Below are 17,038 nucleotides of genomic sequence, written 5' to 3'. Positions count from 1 at the left end.
TAAAGCTACTCATCCCGTGCCAATTGTACGAATTCGCCGAACCTTCAGGAATTTCAGCCTTTGGCTCTATCGCTTCCATCACTCTACCACTGTTCAAAGATGCTTAGCCAACTTAACCCGAGTCAGCAACGCAGTACTTGAATACCATAACTTACCAACCCCTCCCCACCTCCCCCTCCTCTATCGCTTTGCCCTGGGCATACTCTGTCGCCTCAACTGCCTTCTTCAAGCATTCAATGCCAGAGTGCGTGTTGCCTGATGCCTCATGGAACTTTGCCATGAAGCTTGTCGTCCTGCCATACAGTCTCAATGACCAGCTATCCCAATTCTGCAAAGGACCGTTGGTTGTTGTTTGCGACAGCTAGGCGACAAATTGTCGATGGCAGAGGGCCAAGAACTCCAGCGATTTATTGTTCATCAGTGGGGAAGTCGCGACCACACGACTATGCTCGAAGCGAGTAACTTCGAACCTGTTGGTTCCGAGTGTAGAGTTCGCCTCGTCAAACAGAGCCTCGTAGCTTTCCGAAGACCAGACCAGCTCCGTGCACGTCTCTCATTACCGTACCAATTCATCGCTTCAACAGTAGCCTCAATGCTGTGCAAGTCGATACGCCCTCGCAGACCGACATACTCATCCATAATCAAGGTTCGAAGTCGCTTCATATGGTCCAACAGATCCTCGCGGCATGAAGCCGCAATATTGGACATAAACTGGGCAACCTGGTGGATAGGCTGGCCCCGTTGTTTGATACCCAGCATTTCCGAGACAAGTTGTAGATAGGACTGGAGTATGCCGTGATCAGTGAGTAGATTGGGGATTTCTAGAAGCAACATGCGGAAGGTTGCTATGGGCGCTTGGTTGAGAATGCCTTCGATGCCTTGAAAGGCTTCTTGGGATATATTCCCGCCGCGCTTAAAATCTTTGATGTCGAAGAAATATGCCCCGAGTCGTGCCAGAGCTTTAAAATGACGCCCCGGGATAGGAAGATAGTTGAACCTTGCGCGTCGATGCCACTCGGGGTCCCGACGAGTGTATTGTACATAGGACCGAGAACGATCGCCTGTCCTATTGAGGAGAAGTACAATACAAGTTGGTGGTATGGGGAATGGACCGTTCTCTTGCCTCCAAGTGTATCTTCGACCCAAGAGCGGGCCAAGGCGTCTCCGCCGTGGTCTTTGGCACGTCATCTCGTCTTCGACCATTTCCACCCTGTCACCACTCAGCTGACTTTGTCGAAGCCCCTCAGAGTTGTACTTCCGCCACTTCCATTTCATGAACTGCCGCTTGTACATCCTCTCGCTGGTGGAATAATCAGAGGCCAGTTCCGGATAAATCTACAGTTTAGAGGACACGTACGTTGCCAAGAAGAGGTACTGGTGGTGCATGATGCCCACAATTTCTCCTAGAGGCTTGTTCTCTTTCAGATACAAGCGCTGTAGGATGTCCTTCTTTGCATCCCAGTCCTGGCCAGGACGAGGCCTGGGTAGCTTCTGTGCGCCAAGTGACATGGTCAAGCTTAGAGAATCCGTGCTTGTGTGGTTGAGTGCATGCGGTAGTCGATTTGGTACTCATTGGCTAGGTGATCACGTTCGGGAAAGTCAGTTGTCGTGCGCCGTCTTGTTCGTAGTCGAGTATTAAGGAGTATGCATCAATCACGCATAATCCCCGATATATTCAAACAATTTGTAAAATATCATAAGATCGATGATTGTTAGATAAATGTAGCAGAAGATCGTTGAATTTGTACTCCGGACACAGGCCCGGTATTACTGAGTCAATAGAGCGTTTGATTGCTCATAGCTGTTTCTAAAGTGGAAATTCTACCCCCCACGAGTCTGTCTGGTGACACGTCTGAAGATTTCCGTTTTTGGCGGGATGATAATCCTTCAGCTGCATGGACCTTTTATCCACTGGTCGGCATGAAATGTGCGCCACTGACATGCATAACAGGCAGCAAACGCTGGACCTTCCCGCCATTACAGGCGTTCAAACAACACGGAAATCGTCCACTCAGGGCATTCAATGAATCGAATAGCAACAGCAGCAGAATCCTTTCCGTCAAGAGTGGCCGAGGGGAGGTGGCCAGTATGGTAATTAATCAAAGTCTTGTTAGTGAGCCTCACTGTAGTCTAACAATACAATCAAAAGCCATGTTCTCCCACGTTCCACTCACAGCCGGACTCCAAATCTCAGCCAGGCCGATGAACTCAAACGTGCCGGCGTTTTTGATAGGTCGCAAGATGACAGGGCACCCATAACCCTCGACCGCATAAATCATATCGCCTTGTTTTACAAGTTGAGCAGCCATACCAAGATATCCACTCGTGGTGGTTATCAGTCGCACTTGAGGAAGTGTCCACAAGTTGACATGTTGCATCATGTCCTCGAGTGCCGTTGACCCATCTGTGTCAAAAAGGTTTGCTGAGTCTGAAGGTTGAAGTGTTGAGATTGAGGGCACTGGCTTCTGTCCAATTCCTGGAAAGAACGTTGATAACTTGTCTTCCCAGAGTTTGAAGTCGGCACTAACGTCTAAGAACTGCTTAAGAGAAGACAGTTCCGTCGCTGTCGCCGCCGAAACTCGAAAAGAGTTTGATCCAGACGAACCATTGCTGCCCAGCTCCACGTTTAGTGCAAGTATACCGAGTTTGAAGGCGTCAGGGAATCCTTCAGCATAGTATTTGTTTTCGAACTTATTCCTCCGCCAGTTTGGGATGCTGCGTAGAATAGCGTCCAATTGAGCGAGCATCTCAGAGTCATTCCTGTATGAATGACAAAGTCTTGTCGGCTCCGTCATTGAATAATCAATGTTTCGTAGCAGAGCAACTGTCGGAGGCAAGCTTTTCAGGCCTCCACTCTCCACAGATACACAAGCCGCAACTCCATCAACTGTGTCCAGGTATGTGGCTCTCAGACTCAAAATGCCTTGATCACTAAGTCCAAGTTGACGCTCCCAAAAGACGTCCCAGTCCACCTCCGGAATACCAGCTGGACTCCTCCTACGGAAGTACACCGCGAGACTCCACGATGGATCGTGATTTACGGATAAATCCACTACCCATGATGGCACCTGCAAGCTTTGTAGCTCTCTGCGCATGTCGAAGCTCCTGATAGCCTTCCCAGCTCGAATCAATGCGATCGCTGCATCAATCGAACCCTGTCGAACAGTTTTCTTATAGTCAACATCGATTCCGAGGTACATGGAAGGCTGCAATAACCCCAAAACTCCGTATAGCTTGTCCAGAGGTAGAGACGAGCGAGACATGAGGCCTTGTACAATCAAAATGTGTTCAGGACTCGTCTCCCACTCGTCGGGTTCAAGTTGGAGTTTGACTTCATAGATTGTTCTGAGTAGGAGAAGCGTGTTCATAATGCTCCTCGTGTACTCGTCATCGGGTGACCAATTAGGGTCAAATATAACAGCTTTGACAAACCATTTTGCAAACCAAGACAGTCGCACAAACGAGATCTGTGAGGACCCTGCCCGTACGACTGTCTGGCTAGAGCTGACAGTGAGCTCCTGAATAATCCAAACCCTATTCCAATAATCGAGGCGAAATATGGGAGACAGCAGGGCCAGCAGGCGTTCGTTGGCGGCAAGCTTCGCAAGAGCGGAGATGGGAGGGCGCTCTGCAGGATCGAACAGAGAAATTATGGCAAGAGCTTGCTTTGATACTGCCAGTCTTTCTTGAGGTTTCATACCATGCTCTCCCAGAGATTCTGCTTCAGAAGAGGCGAGCTCAGTTGACGCAGACTGTAAGTCGTCGGTCGACGGGACACCCGAGAGCGCCAAGCCGTAGAGACTGTCTATGAGCTGCCCGATAAGGTCAAAGTAGACTTTTGTATCTGCGCCTTTGATGTCAAGGAACGGTCCGAGCCAGACCGTTGACTTGATCGCAGTGCTGAAAATCTCATTCATTCTTTTGACCTCGATGGCTCGCTCATCGAGGTCATCCTGATTGATGCAGATCGCATCGGCCCAGACCATTCGTGTTCGGCCTTCCACAAAGTCTCTACCTCTCCGGAACTCCTGCAGTGCCTGATAGAGATTATCTTGAACGACGAATGGCCTGTAGTTGACGTAGATAGTGTGCTGTGTGTTCGATCCGTTCTCCCATGTGTAGCTGATGGTCTCGTAGTCTCCCCACACGAATCTATCGGGAGTAGGTGTGTCGTCATCTGTACATCCAGCCTTCTCGCGCGAGAAATGTTCCCACTTCTCATAGAGAGTGGTAGGCGAGTAGGGCCAGTCGATTGTCTTGGCTCGGAAGGCGGCATAGTCAGAGGTCCAATCCTTCAAAGAGACTGTTTTCATGGTGCACATAAGGGTTCCATCAGGAATGCTGTCTCGAGGCATATTACCGCCGTCAAGCTTGTGCAAGTCTGAACGGATCGAAATGAGACGAACTTCCCGGCGCGAGGCCTTTAGCGGGATGTACATGGTTGACATATTGTTCGTGATTTGAGTGATATTGGGGAACGTGTCGAGTAATGTGTTTTTGGGTTCGTGATATCAGGCAGTCACGCGTTGGAGGATCAGGCTGCACTCTTCTGCCAGATTCCACTCTCGGCAAACTCGTGACCGGTTGCATGTGTGGCTGACAAGATCCCCTTTCACTGGCTGGTTACCCCTGTCCTCCTTAATGCCCTTGGAGTTCTTGCCGCCCTACCTACCTGACTACCAACAACTCGGTGAATTGAATCTATGAATTTTGGTATCCGGGCGGATCGGATAAGAGGATAATAGTAATAAGAATTTTGATAGCAATGATATATGATAATAGTGATGGCGGCGACAAGAAGGACGCCGATGATAATAATAACAACGACAATACTAACGAAGGCAACGATGACGGCAACGACGATGGCAACGACGACGATAAGAATAACGATAATCGTGATCATAACGATAGTAGTAATTATGGCTACTTCATATATAAGAGAATAACAGTCTGCCCGGTTAGCTGGATATAACCGCCCGCATAGCTTCTATATCAGGAGCAACAACACAGCAATCAAGCCCGACACCGGCGCCACCATGCGGAAAGCAGCGTTCGTTGGAGACGGCGTGGAAACGACTGTTGGAGACGGGTCCGTGATTGAGTTTTCGTTTATCGCAATACTCGCAGCTTGGATGCTCAGACCCGAAGAATTGAAGCAGTTGCTTTCGTTAACTGGGGCAATCTTGGACTCATCGCCCGTGAAGATGATGTCGACGCACTAGCGTCCAGTTAGCGATCCATCCGGCATCATCGATAACACTCGGGGAAGACTTACGCTGAAAAGAGCACCGCCATGTCTTGCTGCCTGGACGACCTGTATCGTCGCCAGGTCTCCTTCTTTCGGCTCCACGCTTCTCGGGAGAGGAACATGCGGCAGACAGACTGTCCCGTCGTAGGCTTCGTTCGTGGGACCGGTAAGATGGAACATTGGGACCATGACGGTGGTGAAGTTGGATGGCACTTCGCCGAGGCCGATGTTGACGTACATGAGGGCGCTCTGGTGGCCGCTGTTGTAGCCGGGCTGGACGGCGATGGCGCCGCCCTCGAGGGGCCAGTGGGTTCGGTTCTGGGTCACGTTGAGGCCGCCACCTATTTGATGTCATGTTAGATATGTGGATGTTGTACTTGAGTAGTTTTCGGTTGAACTCACATGGGTACATCCATTGCATCCCGAACGGGAACGTCTCATTTGTAATAATATTGTTCCCCCTCCATCCCGGATACGAAATTTCGACATGTGCATCTGCCAAGGATACAAATAACCCCGAAAGGGCAATGATGGATGTGAGTACGCTCTTCATGCTGATATTTCTTCAATATTTGAAAGACGTATTTCGACAGCACACTCTCTAAAAAACAGCAACGGCCCACAGGCAGAAACCACATTTATAAACAACCATCCGTCAAAGAGCCTCCTCCCCAAGATACCCCGCGGAGAATCCTTTGACGTAGCCTCTGCATGGAGGCGATGTCAGCATCAGCACGAGCTGCCAAATATGGCCTGCCACAACTTCTTTGTGCCGACACACATGCACCGTTGGACCGAACGAAGACGGTTGGATTTAGAAAACGCACGTCAGCCCTACCGACGACCGGGCGCCGAATGGCTGAGCCGGTGGCTTACGCCGCGCGGGCTGCTTATTGGAGCTTCGGTGTTTGGGAGGGACTTGGCTGCTTCTGGACACTGTCATCCTCAGAAGAGAAACGGGGCTTGATTTTGAGTTGAGGAGGATGACTTTTGTTTGAGGTTCGGGGCAATTTAGGGTTTTGATACTGCGGTTTGTTGTTCCTTCGGGCTTGGGCCGGATAGGAGCTAGATACTTCGGATCTACTCCGTAGGCAGGTTTGAATAACCTTCTTTCAGCTGGCCTTATTATCCCGAGAATTGTTTGCAGAATGACTCGGGGCCGCAGATCATGTCCATCTTCGAAAGGGACGCCGAAGTTCTATTGAAAGGCAAAAGTCCCGGGGCCGGATCGAGATAGACTCCCGCCGTTGGAATTTGACAACCCACCTCAAGATGGGGATTCTCAATCTCACTTACATGCCTCATACAACGTAGAAAACTACGACTTACCAAAAGTTGACAGTCGTTGGCTGCACGAGGTAAGATCCTTATTGTCCTCCCCACTCTGACTTGCACATCTTCAACTTGCCGCAAATGCCAACAATGTGAAGCAACGTCAGCACCCACCGCAGCGCATTCCTTCCGGAACCACTCCTTCACGCTTTAAGCAAACACAGCTGCCAATCTCAGGCTGACACAGAGGCGGGAGGGGGCAAACGCCAAGCCCTGCAGCGGGACAGGCTCCGAACGACAGGCAAGACGGCGCCAGACGCCGTCAGCACTAGCGCGACGCGGTGTGTAATGCATCGAGGCTGTGTCGAGGATGTAAACCAGTGTAACGTTGGAAATGCCGTTGGAGCCGTTACTCAGGACGTGGGGAGCTGAAAACCATAGCTGGAAAAAACAACAGCAAAAGGAAGAAAAAGTCTGGTAGGCTAGCTGAAATATTCGGTTCTTCGGATGGCACAAGTTAAATGGGAAAAGTACCGTGCCGCTTAGCATCGGCCGCTTGGACATGAGATGGGCCACCCCGGCTCCGGGAGATTCGAGATTGCACGGCGGGTAGAGGCAGACAATGGAACATATCGTTCCCGTCCTGTTTGCAACAACGGCACTTCGTGTGTGCCAAGCACTGTTTCGGTTCCTTCGCAACTCAGCCTCACGATGCGGTTCTTGACTTTCGTCACCTCCATACGTTATTCTGCTGCCTCTCTCCAGTAGGAGCAGGAGACTGGGGTAACCCAAGACCTGCGTGAATCCTTCAAAGCCAGCAAAAACCACTTCTGTCCCATATTTATCGATTATCAACAAATCACAGTGCAGACTACCATCAAAAAAATCCACGTTTGAAAAGCGGTCCTCGCAATCTCCCTCTTCGGAGTTTTTTACTGGTTAAATGGTCGCGCGGCATCACGCGAACGGCGGAGCCACACTCAACCTGAGGATGCTCAGCAGGGATGTGATGTCCTTCTGGTCGCCGACGAAAAAGGACTTTTGCAGCTCATCCCTGTCCGCATCTCTGATAGACAGCCAGACACAGCAGAATCACTGAATCAACAGACTCTGCCGGCGCAAAATAGCTCGCCCTTTTCGCGGCCGAACAGCTGGACCGCACCACATCGCGAAACCCACGACGCGCCCAGACCATCCTACTGGAGATTTCCCACTTTTCGGGATAGTGACAGGGAACGCGATCCATCACAGGCTGCAGAGAGAGGACGAGGTACATGTGAGATACAGTCACACTGCACTGCGCAGTTTTGAGATCCCAAGCGGCAAAGCAGTGAATGACAGCTGCTGCTGCTGCTTCTTCTTTACCCCTTTCCCGTGCCGCTGTGCATTATCTTCCGAATAACCACCACTCCCAAATTTCTCACATCCTCGCCGTAGCTTAGCGTCCAACAAACCCCTGTCCCAGGCACAAGACAAAAGTCCAGTTCGGTCCAATTCTCGACGGGAGGTACGAAAATGCTCTCTCCCGCCGACCCATCATCCCTTCGCGGACCCACGGCACCGGGCGCGGGCGATCATTGCATCACGCCCTGCCGCGGCCTTCGCCCGGCCGGAGCAGGCAGCAGGCACACACAGCACACTCGGCGCCAATTCAGGGGGGCAAACGAGATTGCCCGACTGTCTTGGTTGGCTTGGCTCCCTTTCCTATTCGCTTGGCCTGCCTGACGATGTCTGTATTTTTTCTGTATCCGTAGGTAGGTCGCCTAGTCGGACCCAGTGAATGATTCTCTGGGGCACTCACTCAGTCACACACACGCACCACACCCCATCTGAGCCATATCGAATCGAGTAATCGTCGAACAAGGGTGTCTACATGAATCCAGCCGGTGACATGATATTAAAGAGCTGAACACATCCCGCCCCCCATCGTCCACCTCTTCCTGTTGTTTCTTCTCTCTCCAGCCCCAAAGCCAAGCTGCCGTATAATCCCACAAAAAGACTTTAACCAGTCTCACCAGCTTCACCCGCTCACACACCCCTTCACCACCAACACCAACACCAACCGCCACAATGCAGTCCAAGCTCCTCCTCGCCGCCACCCTCCCGGCCGCCGTCCTCGCCGTCCGCGACCTGTCCGGCACTCTCCCGCACGCCTTCCGCCGCGCCGAGGCCCAGCTCGCTGCCCGCGACGAAGCCGCCTGCCTGTCCGCCTACGCCGCGCACTCCACCGTCGTCGACGACTTCCCCGAGCTGCCCACCGCCCTCGCCACCTACACCGACGTCGACGTCCCCACCATCACCGACCCGTGCCAGTTCCCCTCCATCACCGGCTCCGCCGGCGCCCTCATCACCTCCTACAGCAGCGCCCTCCAGAGCTGGCAGGACGCCCACATCACCGAGATCCGCTCGCTCTACCAGGCCTGCTCCGACGTGCCCCAGTTCTCCAGCATCCTCGCCGAGTACGGCGACGCCATCTGCACGAGCGCGGCCGCGGTCATCACCTCCGAGGACGGCACGGCGTCGGCGTCGGCGACTGCTACGGGCTTGGTTACGGCTACGTCCAGCGGCAGCGGCGCTTCTGGTGCTACTGCGACTGGTACCGCTGGATCTTCTGCGTCCGCGTCTGGTTCTGGTGCGTCTGGCAGCGCTGCCTTGACCACCGCTGTCCCTGCCGCCGCGCCCAAGGAGACTGGCCTGTTCGTTGCCGCCGCGGCTGCTGCTGCCGGCATCGTCGGTGCCGTTATGCTCTAAGCAAGATCACGCCAAAAGCCGTTAAAGAAGACGAACGCCCCGCTGGGGTTGGGATCTCACGGTCTCTAATTTCCCACCTAGGTTTTCTCGGAAGGAGAAATAAAAATCTTAAATTTTACCTGTAATTAATTCTTGTAACTTAACCTTAAAAATCACACTTTGGGGAGTAAAATATACCCGGTCGACATTTGATCTCTATTTCAACCTCGTAAGGGGATTCTCTGTGCTTCGACAACCTCATGATATTCATCCTTGGAGCTGAACGGATATGCAGTGGCCAAAGCTCTGAAGTTTGCTGAAGAAAGGCCTTATGTCTGTTCAAGTGCCCCTGGAGGCCCGGCTCGATGCAACCTGAAATTGCAATGTTATGGGTCCCTTCCCTCCCGATCAGCAAACATGGGATGATCCACGCAGGCAGCAGAACGAGCGTCCCCCGGTGTCGGTGCCTACGGTTCGGATTACCTAATGTTCTCCATCAAGCTGATCCTGAAGCTTCAATAGACCAACATAGCTTCAGCTTGGCACGCGTTCGTGTCGAGGTGAGGTTGAAGCCATCCTTTTAGTGTGTCTTGGAAACATGAGTCAAGTTTCGGTCCGTCTTCGCTGGATTCGGCGGGCCTCACCCTTCACCGTTGATGCACAACCTGAAGCAGTGAACCGCAGACACATCTATCCAACAAAAGCTACATGAACTTTGTAACGCTACGTCCGCTGTGAGAATTGGAGGCAAAGAGTTGCGCTCGTAGATTGGTATCTTGATACACTTCAAACTAAAATATGTTCCCTACTCCCCTAAAAAAACAGACCCACCGCCCCCTTTTGATGATACTCCAAAGTCAAGTCAGTTGAGGTGAGGACATCGCATTTTGAGCCACAGCCCAAGCCAGACTCAGCATCTGCGCTGGTAGCTTACTTTGCAGCATACTATGCCCTGCCAACCCAGCCAGCGTTGATGAAAAACTCAAAAATGCGTCCGCCCTTCTGCGAGTCCAGCCTACAGATCTCCTTGGCCTGCTTCTTCTTCAGTGTACCGTTGCTCTTGAGGGCCTCCTTGAGAATCTGCTCCTTGATCATCAGGTATGGCTTGGGCTGCAGCCGCACCACCTCGCAGAGCTTAGCTTCCTCCGGCGTGAGCAGGTGCAAGTCTGGTGCGGCCTCTTGTGTAAGGGTAAGGGGCGTGACGCCTGGCAGAGCCTGTGCCATGTACTTCTGCCGCGTGACGGGACCTGACGGGCCCGAACCGTTTGCCACAATGACGGTTCCATTTGTTGAGGCCCCGTTGATGTTGCCGTTGGTTTGAGGCTCGCTTTTTGCGTCCGCGCCGTTGGTGCCATTGGATGGCGGTGCTGTCCGTATTGGCAGCTCGGGCTGGACAAGGAGTGCGGCTCCGCTTGGGGGGTCGGGCACAGCGGCCGCCTTGGACCTTTGGGCCGACGCCATACGCTCTCTGTCCATCGAGCCCATTGGTATCGCTTTCTGTGCCCTCTGCGCCTTCTCAATTTCGAACTTCTCTCCGCTTCGAAGATCACCAATGCGCAGACTCCTCCATTCTTGAAGCTGAGTAATAGCCTGTCGGAGGTTGAGCTCGTCAATAAGACCCTGGCATAAGCTCTCAAAGTCGTCGTGGTTCATCATCCTTGCAAACGGCTTGGCCTTGTTGAGCAGATCCCTCTCCTCCTTACTCCTCTTCTTTTCGACTTTTGTGTTTTCGCGGTATTCAAGCAGGTTGTGCTCAAAGATGACCTTTTTCCTGTCGACACGCTGGGTAAGACGGCAGTTGTAGATGTCCATGACCGTCAACTTCAACTCCATCTCCGGCTCAAGATCACCAGTTCTAGGGTTGAGGCCATCGCCTGGATCGAATTGCATGAGCTGTACCGCTTCTTCCGCCTCGTTTGCGTATTCTGTCTCGAACTCCAAACGACCAGGCATGTATCCTTGAATTTCGTGGCATGCTGGTACGGAGGCAGTCGGCTTCGTCTTGGGTTGTAATGTGGGCGCATTCTTCGCGGCATCTTTGCGCTCTTCTATCCTGCGCTTCTTCTTGGCCTGGAAGTCCTCCCTGGAAATCTCGTTTGCGAGCTCATTGTCGCCTGGACTGCAGCGTTTGGGCAGCGGAAACCTGGGCGAGTCGACGTAGACCTTCAGGTAGTGGTCCCTGACTTCGTCCTTGTGGCGGAAACCGCCAATGTGATCCGCAATATCAGCCCACGATCCCAGGCCGTATATCTCTGCGCCCTCAAGGAGGAGAAGTTCTTCGTCGGCGCCCCAATCCCGGTCGAAGATGGGAAAGGAGTTCTGCTCGATGACGCGGTATGGATGTGATTCTGGCTTATGGTTCGAACTGGATTTGCCCTGCGAAAAGCATTGGACGCAGAGGTCGTAGTCGTTGCAGGCGGAGTGGGCGCATCTGATGCGTACCTATCGACGCAGAGGGTGGGCGTTAGCGCGAGGCGCGAGATGATGTTTGCGCCGGAGCTCGGCAGCGGGGCTGAGGGACGCGACGACGGGCAAAACAACAAAACAACATACCGTTGATGTGATGTCTACAGAGCAGATATCGCAGTGGTACTTGACACCACCCTCGCCGCCTCGTGTGACGGTCTTCTTTCTAATGACGCCCATTTCGTCCAGGGCTGCGGTGGGGACGTGGAGGCCAGCCCCTGGTAAGGCTCAGCCGGAGTCGGTCGAGTTATCGCGATGCGGAAGCGGGCATGCGGTGGTTTATCGAGTAGGGCTTGGTATTTTTAATGTAGAAGCGTGGTGTGCTCGATGCGGATGGGACGGTCGTCGATGGACTCGATGGATTTCGGATGGGCCGATGCGCGTTGTTGATAATCCACGTTTTCAAGGTTCGCCGTCGAAACAACGCCAGGCTCCAATGGAAGGAATCCGGGGATCTGGAGACGTGCTTGACCCGACCCGAAGTCTAGCCGCGCTTGGGCCAGGCAGATGTGGCTGGTGAGAACAGAGCACTAGCCACGTGGTGAACCGATAGCTAAGCCACACGTCGGCCGCTATGAAGTCGGCTCCGTCATCCCCGATTCCTGAATTCAATATTCGGCCAACGGACTATCGTCCGGCTGTTTGCATCTGCAACCATTTCCTGCAGTGTATGTACATTAAGACGATGGCTACCGGCGTCGTGGAATAATATGCCGACCTGCGGGCGAAGAGCTGCACAGCAGAAAATCTCACTGCTGCCAGTGTAGACACCAGTCAGCAAATACCTCTCTCTCACCCATTGACCCGAGCCAGGACTGTCGCGTTCCACATGTCGTCACCCGCGGCCCCCAAAGAGTTTCTCCGCCAGTTTCCCGCCGCTAGCCCGCCAGAACAATGGCGCGCCTCTGCGACAGTGGGGTTTCGCGGGGCAATTCTTCACTGTCCCTCCACGTCCTCTGGCGCAACATCCCCGAGGCACGAAGCGCATTTGCAGGGATCGGACGTCACCACCAGCCGCCGCCAGAGGTGAGCTGTTTTGTGGCAGCTTCCCCGTCTGTCTCCTCGGCCGCGACCTGCCGAGGGCTGGACTTTTGTACTTAGCCAGATTGGTATGGAGAAAATAACAACGTGATTCTTTAAATAATCGTGACTGGTTCATCCTCGAGCCTTCTCTCATTTTTTCCACCTCTTGGCTGGTTGAGTGCGACCTTTGCGACTGACATTAAGACGAACCCCGCGCTGTCTTCGTCGCGGAGCTACTACCCCGCCATCTTCTTCAGCATCACTGTTGTCTTTCGTGTACCGCATTATCCATCGCAATGCCTGACAAGATCCTCGACGATATTTCCCACCGTCGGTACAACCCTCTCAAGGGCACCTGGCTGCTGGTCTCGCCTCACAGGACCAAGCGCCCCTGGCAGTAAGATCACTTCGACCAGGCTACGTGATGCGACATGCGCTAAGGTGGACAGAGGTCAACAAGAGGCGCCCACTGTTACAAAGCTTCCTGAGTACGATCCAAAGGCAAGCCGTTTCAAGCTGCAGAAGAAAAGCATTTTCTGACCCTCTGCAGTGCTACCTCTGCCCTCGCAACTCGCGCGCTGTTGGCGACGCGAACCCTGACTACAAGAACACCTTCGTCTTCGTCAACGACTACAGCGCCGTCAAAGAGGACCAGGCCGAGTACAAGCCCGAGGAAGGCAGCGATGGTAGGCTCCTTTCTGCCTCAAGCGTGGACATCATGATGATTGACGATACCAGACCTCGCCGCATCCCTCCTCAAGGCTGAGGCTGCCACCGGCAAATGCTACGTCCTCACCTTCTCCGAGAAGCACCATGTCACCCTCGCAGACATGACCACCGAAGAGATTACTCCCGTGATCGACGTCTGGACGAACATCTTCGCCTCCCACCTCTCCCCCGCGAACCCCCTCTCCAAGGTCGCCGCCGCTCTCCAGCTGCCACCTCCGACCCCCGCGAGCACTGTGCCTGCACCCCGCGACCAGCTGCGCTTCATGCAGATCTTCGAGAACAAGGGCGCTGCCATGGGATGCTCGAACCCGCACCCTCACTGCCAGATCTGGACCACCTCCACCATGCCGGAGGAGCCCGGTACTGAGCTTGTCCAGATGGCCAAGTACCGCAGCGAGCACGCTGGGCGCCACCTGCTGGGCGACTACGTCAAGGTTGAGATGGAGAAGAAGGAGCGCACGGTGTTTGAGAACGATGCCTTCATCGTGGTGTGTCCCTGGTGGGCTGTCTGGCCGTTTGAGGTCATGATCCTGCCCAAAAGGCATGTTCGCGCCCTTGTAGATTTGAGCGCAGAGGAGAGAGTCCAATTTGCCGAGGCAATCCAGGAGGTCGCAAGGAGATACGACAACCTCTTTGAGACACATTTCCCTTACAGTAAGTGGTCTCCGTCATTAGTAGGGAAATTACGCTCACAAGACTGCAGGCTCCGGTATTCACCAGGCACCCCTCGATGCCACCGAAGAAGAGGCCGAGAACAGCTACCTCCACATGCACTTCTACCCACCTCTCCTTCGCTCTGCGACTGTCCGCAAGTTCCTTGTCGGTTACGAGCTCATGGCCGAACCGCAGCGAGACATTACTCCCGAGCAGGCCGCAGCCAAGCTTAGAGACATGGGTGGACAGCTGTATCGCAAGTCAATTTAGAAGAGAGAACTGAGGTATATGGGGGAGAGTTGAGGAGTCAGGCATCATCGGCGGCATTTTTGGAAAACCAAACATCTGAGTATTAACATGATTATTAAATTATCTCGCTAGACATTAGGGCCCTAGATCTCGTGAATCTGTTCCCCGTTTCCAGGAATGCTATATAGCGATCAATACTGATCAGACTAGCCCGAGGTTGTGGGCATCTACATGAAGAATAAGAGGGCTGCTTCCTCAGGTTCTCATCGTCCTCTGCTTAAGGAGCCTCGACGTAGAAGCTGCGAACCTGGGGCATCCAGATCAGGGCAACAGTAGCGAGCGTGAAGGGGAACGCCTGAGGAACGCCAAAAGTCATGCTCTTGAAGACGAAGAGCTCGCTCGCAAAGTGGCCCAGCGCGATAACATATGTCCAGATGGCGAGATCGTACATGTGCGCGTAGTGCAGGTGGTAGGCACAGTACAGACGGACGACACTCGTCAACAGAGTCCAGGTGCCGAAGCAGCGGGCGGCGAGCGGCGTGCCCTGGTCCAGGGTCTCCGACTCCTTTGCGCCGGCTGGTGCGGGAACGAACTTCTTCACCGAGTCCTCGGGGTTGTATTTTTCGGAGCGAGGAGGAAGGGCGGAGTTCTTGACAAATTTGCCATTGTAGACGCGGCGCGAGTAGTGGAGGGTCAGATAGTTCTGGGCCGAGTTGCCAATGGCTAGGAGGGAGAGCTACAGGCAGTACTGTATTAGCTTCGCGATGTTGCGCGTGGTGTTACAACCAGTGACACGAGACTTACGAAGAGCATGTAGTAGGGCAGAATGCCCTTCGCAGGAGGAAGCAAGTCGGTGAGAGACACCATTTTAGCTGCTCTGTAGATGTTGGAGTCAGAAGAGGTCAATTGACACCAAAACAGAGCATGAAGAAGGGATTGGAAGTAAAAGAGTGGAAAATGGCCTATCACCGTGGGATGCCGCCTTTCACATTTTCGATGGGTGCACCGGCTTCCCGCTAAGAATATTAACGTAGCTGCCAATCCTTCCCGAATACGAACCCGGGCAGCTTGTCTACCGGCAGGTCCCTGTGGCTGATGCTGTCAAGCTGTGGCTGCTCAGGACCTGTCGATTCCCGATTGGCTGAAGCTCAAGCCCCTCCAACCGTTGGGAGCTGCCGAGGCGTGGCTGGTGCTTTTCGACATGCATTTTCAAATTGCCTATCCCAACATTTTGTCTGTGCTGTCGTGTGGTCGAGCTGCACATCTCAAGGTCGCCGACGCAATCCTGTCAGCTCTGGCCTCTTCTTCCCCGCACAACCATCTTCGCGCACCAGACTGCTCGAATATCTCGAAGATGCAGGGAATCACAGATTATATCGGCCAGCTGCCGCAGCCGGTCCAGCTTGTCCTGGCCAGCGTCGGCGCTCTCTTCCTCGCCAACAAGGCCCTCGCCTATGTCAAGTTCCTGCTCGGCGTCTTCGTCCTTAGCGGCAGCAACGTATGCAGACCCCTCCACTCTTCTACTTCTAGGGCATTACTGACAGCAACTTGAACAGCTTCGCAAGTATGGCAAGCCCGGCACCTGGGCAGTCGTGACCGGTGCCTCCGACGGCCTAGGCAAGGAATACGCCTACCAGCTCGCCAGCAAGGGCTTCAACCTCGTCTTGGTCTCCCGAACCCAATCCAAGCTCGAGACCCTCGCTCACGAGCTTGAGGCCAAGTTCTCCGGCAAGGTCCAGGTCAAGGTCCTCGCCATGGACTACGCCCGCGACGACAGCGCCGACTACGTCCGCCTCGCCCAGCTGATCACTGGCCTCGACGTCGGCATCCTCGTGAACAACGTCGGCCAGTCCCACAGCATCCCTGTCCCCTTCGTCGAGACCGCCCGCGAGGAGCTCCAGAACATCGTCACCATCAACTGCCTCGGCACCCTCAAGACCACCCAGGTCGTCGCCCCCATCATGCAGAAGCGCAAGTCCGGCCTCATCCTCACCATGGGCTCTTTTGCCGGCTGGATCCCCACGCCCTACCTGGCTACGTACTCCGGTTCTAAGGCCTTCCTGCAGCACTGGAGCAGCTCTCTCGCCACCGAACTCAAGTCAGACGGCATCGACGTGCAGCTTGTCGTCAGCTACCTCGTGACGACCGCCATGAGCAAGGTCCGCAAGACGAGCGTTGCGATCCCCAACCCCAAGAACTTTGTCCGTGCGGCACTCGGCAAGGTCGGCACTGGCATCTACCAGAACTTTGCGTACACCTACACGCCGTGGTGGACGCATGCTCTGATGCTGTGGATTGTTGAGAACACTATTGGCGTCGCCCACGAGTGGGCTCTGACCGTCAACATGAAGATGCACGCTGATATCCGCACCCGTGCCCTTAGGAAGGCGGCTCGTGAGGCCAAGAAGGCCTAAGAAAGCCGCGAATAGACTTAGATGACTCTTCCATGTTGCAAGAGGGAGGAAGAAGCAAAACGTGAGGAGAAATGCTGGACATGAGGAATGAAAGCTAGAAGAAGATGATTGGTGCATGAGCTTGGACGCATGCGGAATGCTTCAGGGGAAAGCTGCGAGTGGGAGTCGTGACGGTGGCACTGCCCGGTCGGGATGCTGCATACGAAGGCTACGGATATATAAAAGTTCTACATAATTAATTCTGTCATCTAAT

General features: G+C 53.8%; 8 protein-coding genes across 8 annotated transcripts; 3 read left to right on the top strand and 5 right to left on the bottom strand.

The window, feature by feature from the left end:
- Positions 1 to 361: 361 nt before the first annotated feature.
- Positions 362 to 1,509, bottom strand: CGGC5_v005719 (uncharacterized protein; the record flags this gene model as incomplete). The annotated part of the gene is made up of 3 exons (XM_032024266.1): positions 362 to 518; positions 566 to 1,300; positions 1,358 to 1,509. The coding sequence occupies 3 exons, from the start codon at positions 1,507 to 1,509 to the stop codon at positions 362 to 364; spliced, it is 1,044 nt and encodes a 347-aa protein (XP_031879065.1).
- A 611-nt stretch (positions 1,510 to 2,120) lies between these two features.
- CGGC5_v005718 (Heterokaryon incompatibility protein 6, OR allele) lies at positions 2,121 to 4,439 on the bottom strand (the record flags this gene model as incomplete). Its single annotated transcript, XM_032024265.2, has 1 exon — positions 2,121 to 4,439. One exon carries the CDS (start codon positions 4,437 to 4,439, stop codon positions 2,121 to 2,123), a length of 2,319 nt encoding a protein of 772 aa, XP_031879068.2.
- Positions 4,440 to 4,987: 548 nt separating this feature from the next.
- On the bottom strand, positions 4,988 to 5,669 carry CGGC5_v005717 (Uncharacterized protein; the record flags this gene model as incomplete). The annotated part of the gene is made up of 3 exons (XM_032024264.2): positions 4,988 to 5,218; positions 5,276 to 5,589; positions 5,651 to 5,669. 3 exons carry the CDS (start codon positions 5,667 to 5,669, stop codon positions 4,988 to 4,990), a joined length of 564 nt encoding a protein of 187 aa, XP_031879069.2.
- A 2,921-nt stretch (positions 5,670 to 8,590) lies between these two features.
- On the top strand, positions 8,591 to 9,271 carry CGGC5_v005716 (uncharacterized protein; the record flags this gene model as incomplete). The annotated part of the gene is made up of 1 exon (XM_032024263.1): positions 8,591 to 9,271. The coding sequence occupies one exon, from the start codon at positions 8,591 to 8,593 to the stop codon at positions 9,269 to 9,271; it is 681 nt and encodes a 226-aa protein (XP_031879066.1).
- A 924-nt stretch (positions 9,272 to 10,195) lies between these two features.
- Positions 10,196 to 11,896, bottom strand: ADA2-2 (Transcriptional adapter 2; the record flags this gene model as incomplete). Its single annotated transcript, XM_032024262.1, has 2 exons — positions 10,196 to 11,692; positions 11,804 to 11,896. 2 exons carry the CDS (start codon positions 11,894 to 11,896, stop codon positions 10,196 to 10,198), a joined length of 1,590 nt encoding a protein of 529 aa, XP_031879067.1.
- A 1,139-nt stretch (positions 11,897 to 13,035) lies between these two features.
- gal-7 (Galactose-1-phosphate uridylyltransferase) lies at positions 13,036 to 14,392 on the top strand (the record flags this gene model as incomplete). The annotated part of the gene is made up of 5 exons (XM_066151500.1): positions 13,036 to 13,136; positions 13,189 to 13,227; positions 13,262 to 13,425; positions 13,478 to 14,122; positions 14,172 to 14,392. The coding sequence occupies 5 exons, from the start codon at positions 13,036 to 13,038 to the stop codon at positions 14,390 to 14,392; spliced, it is 1,170 nt and encodes a 389-aa protein (XP_066009120.1).
- A 256-nt stretch (positions 14,393 to 14,648) lies between these two features.
- ERG28 (Ergosterol biosynthetic protein 28) lies at positions 14,649 to 15,238 on the bottom strand (the record flags this gene model as incomplete). The annotated part of the gene is made up of 2 exons (XM_032024260.1): positions 14,649 to 15,107; positions 15,176 to 15,238. The coding sequence occupies 2 exons, from the start codon at positions 15,236 to 15,238 to the stop codon at positions 14,649 to 14,651; spliced, it is 522 nt and encodes a 173-aa protein (XP_031879073.1).
- A 487-nt stretch (positions 15,239 to 15,725) lies between these two features.
- Positions 15,726 to 16,785, top strand: CGGC5_v005712 (Very-long-chain 3-oxoacyl-CoA reductase; the record flags this gene model as incomplete). The annotated part of the gene is made up of 2 exons (XM_032024259.1): positions 15,726 to 15,869; positions 15,928 to 16,785. 2 exons carry the CDS (start codon positions 15,726 to 15,728, stop codon positions 16,783 to 16,785), a joined length of 1,002 nt encoding a protein of 333 aa, XP_031879070.1.
- Between the last annotated feature and the right edge of the window lie 253 nt (positions 16,786 to 17,038).

Source organism: Colletotrichum fructicola, assembly GCF_000319635.2.
Source record: "Colletotrichum fructicola Nara gc5 chromosome Unknown KSG_Nara_v1_contig03, whole genome shotgun sequence".
Classification (NCBI taxonomy): domain Eukaryota; kingdom Fungi; phylum Ascomycota; class Sordariomycetes; order Glomerellales; family Glomerellaceae; genus Colletotrichum; species Colletotrichum fructicola.
This window is presented reverse-complemented; position numbering and strand designations above follow the sequence as displayed.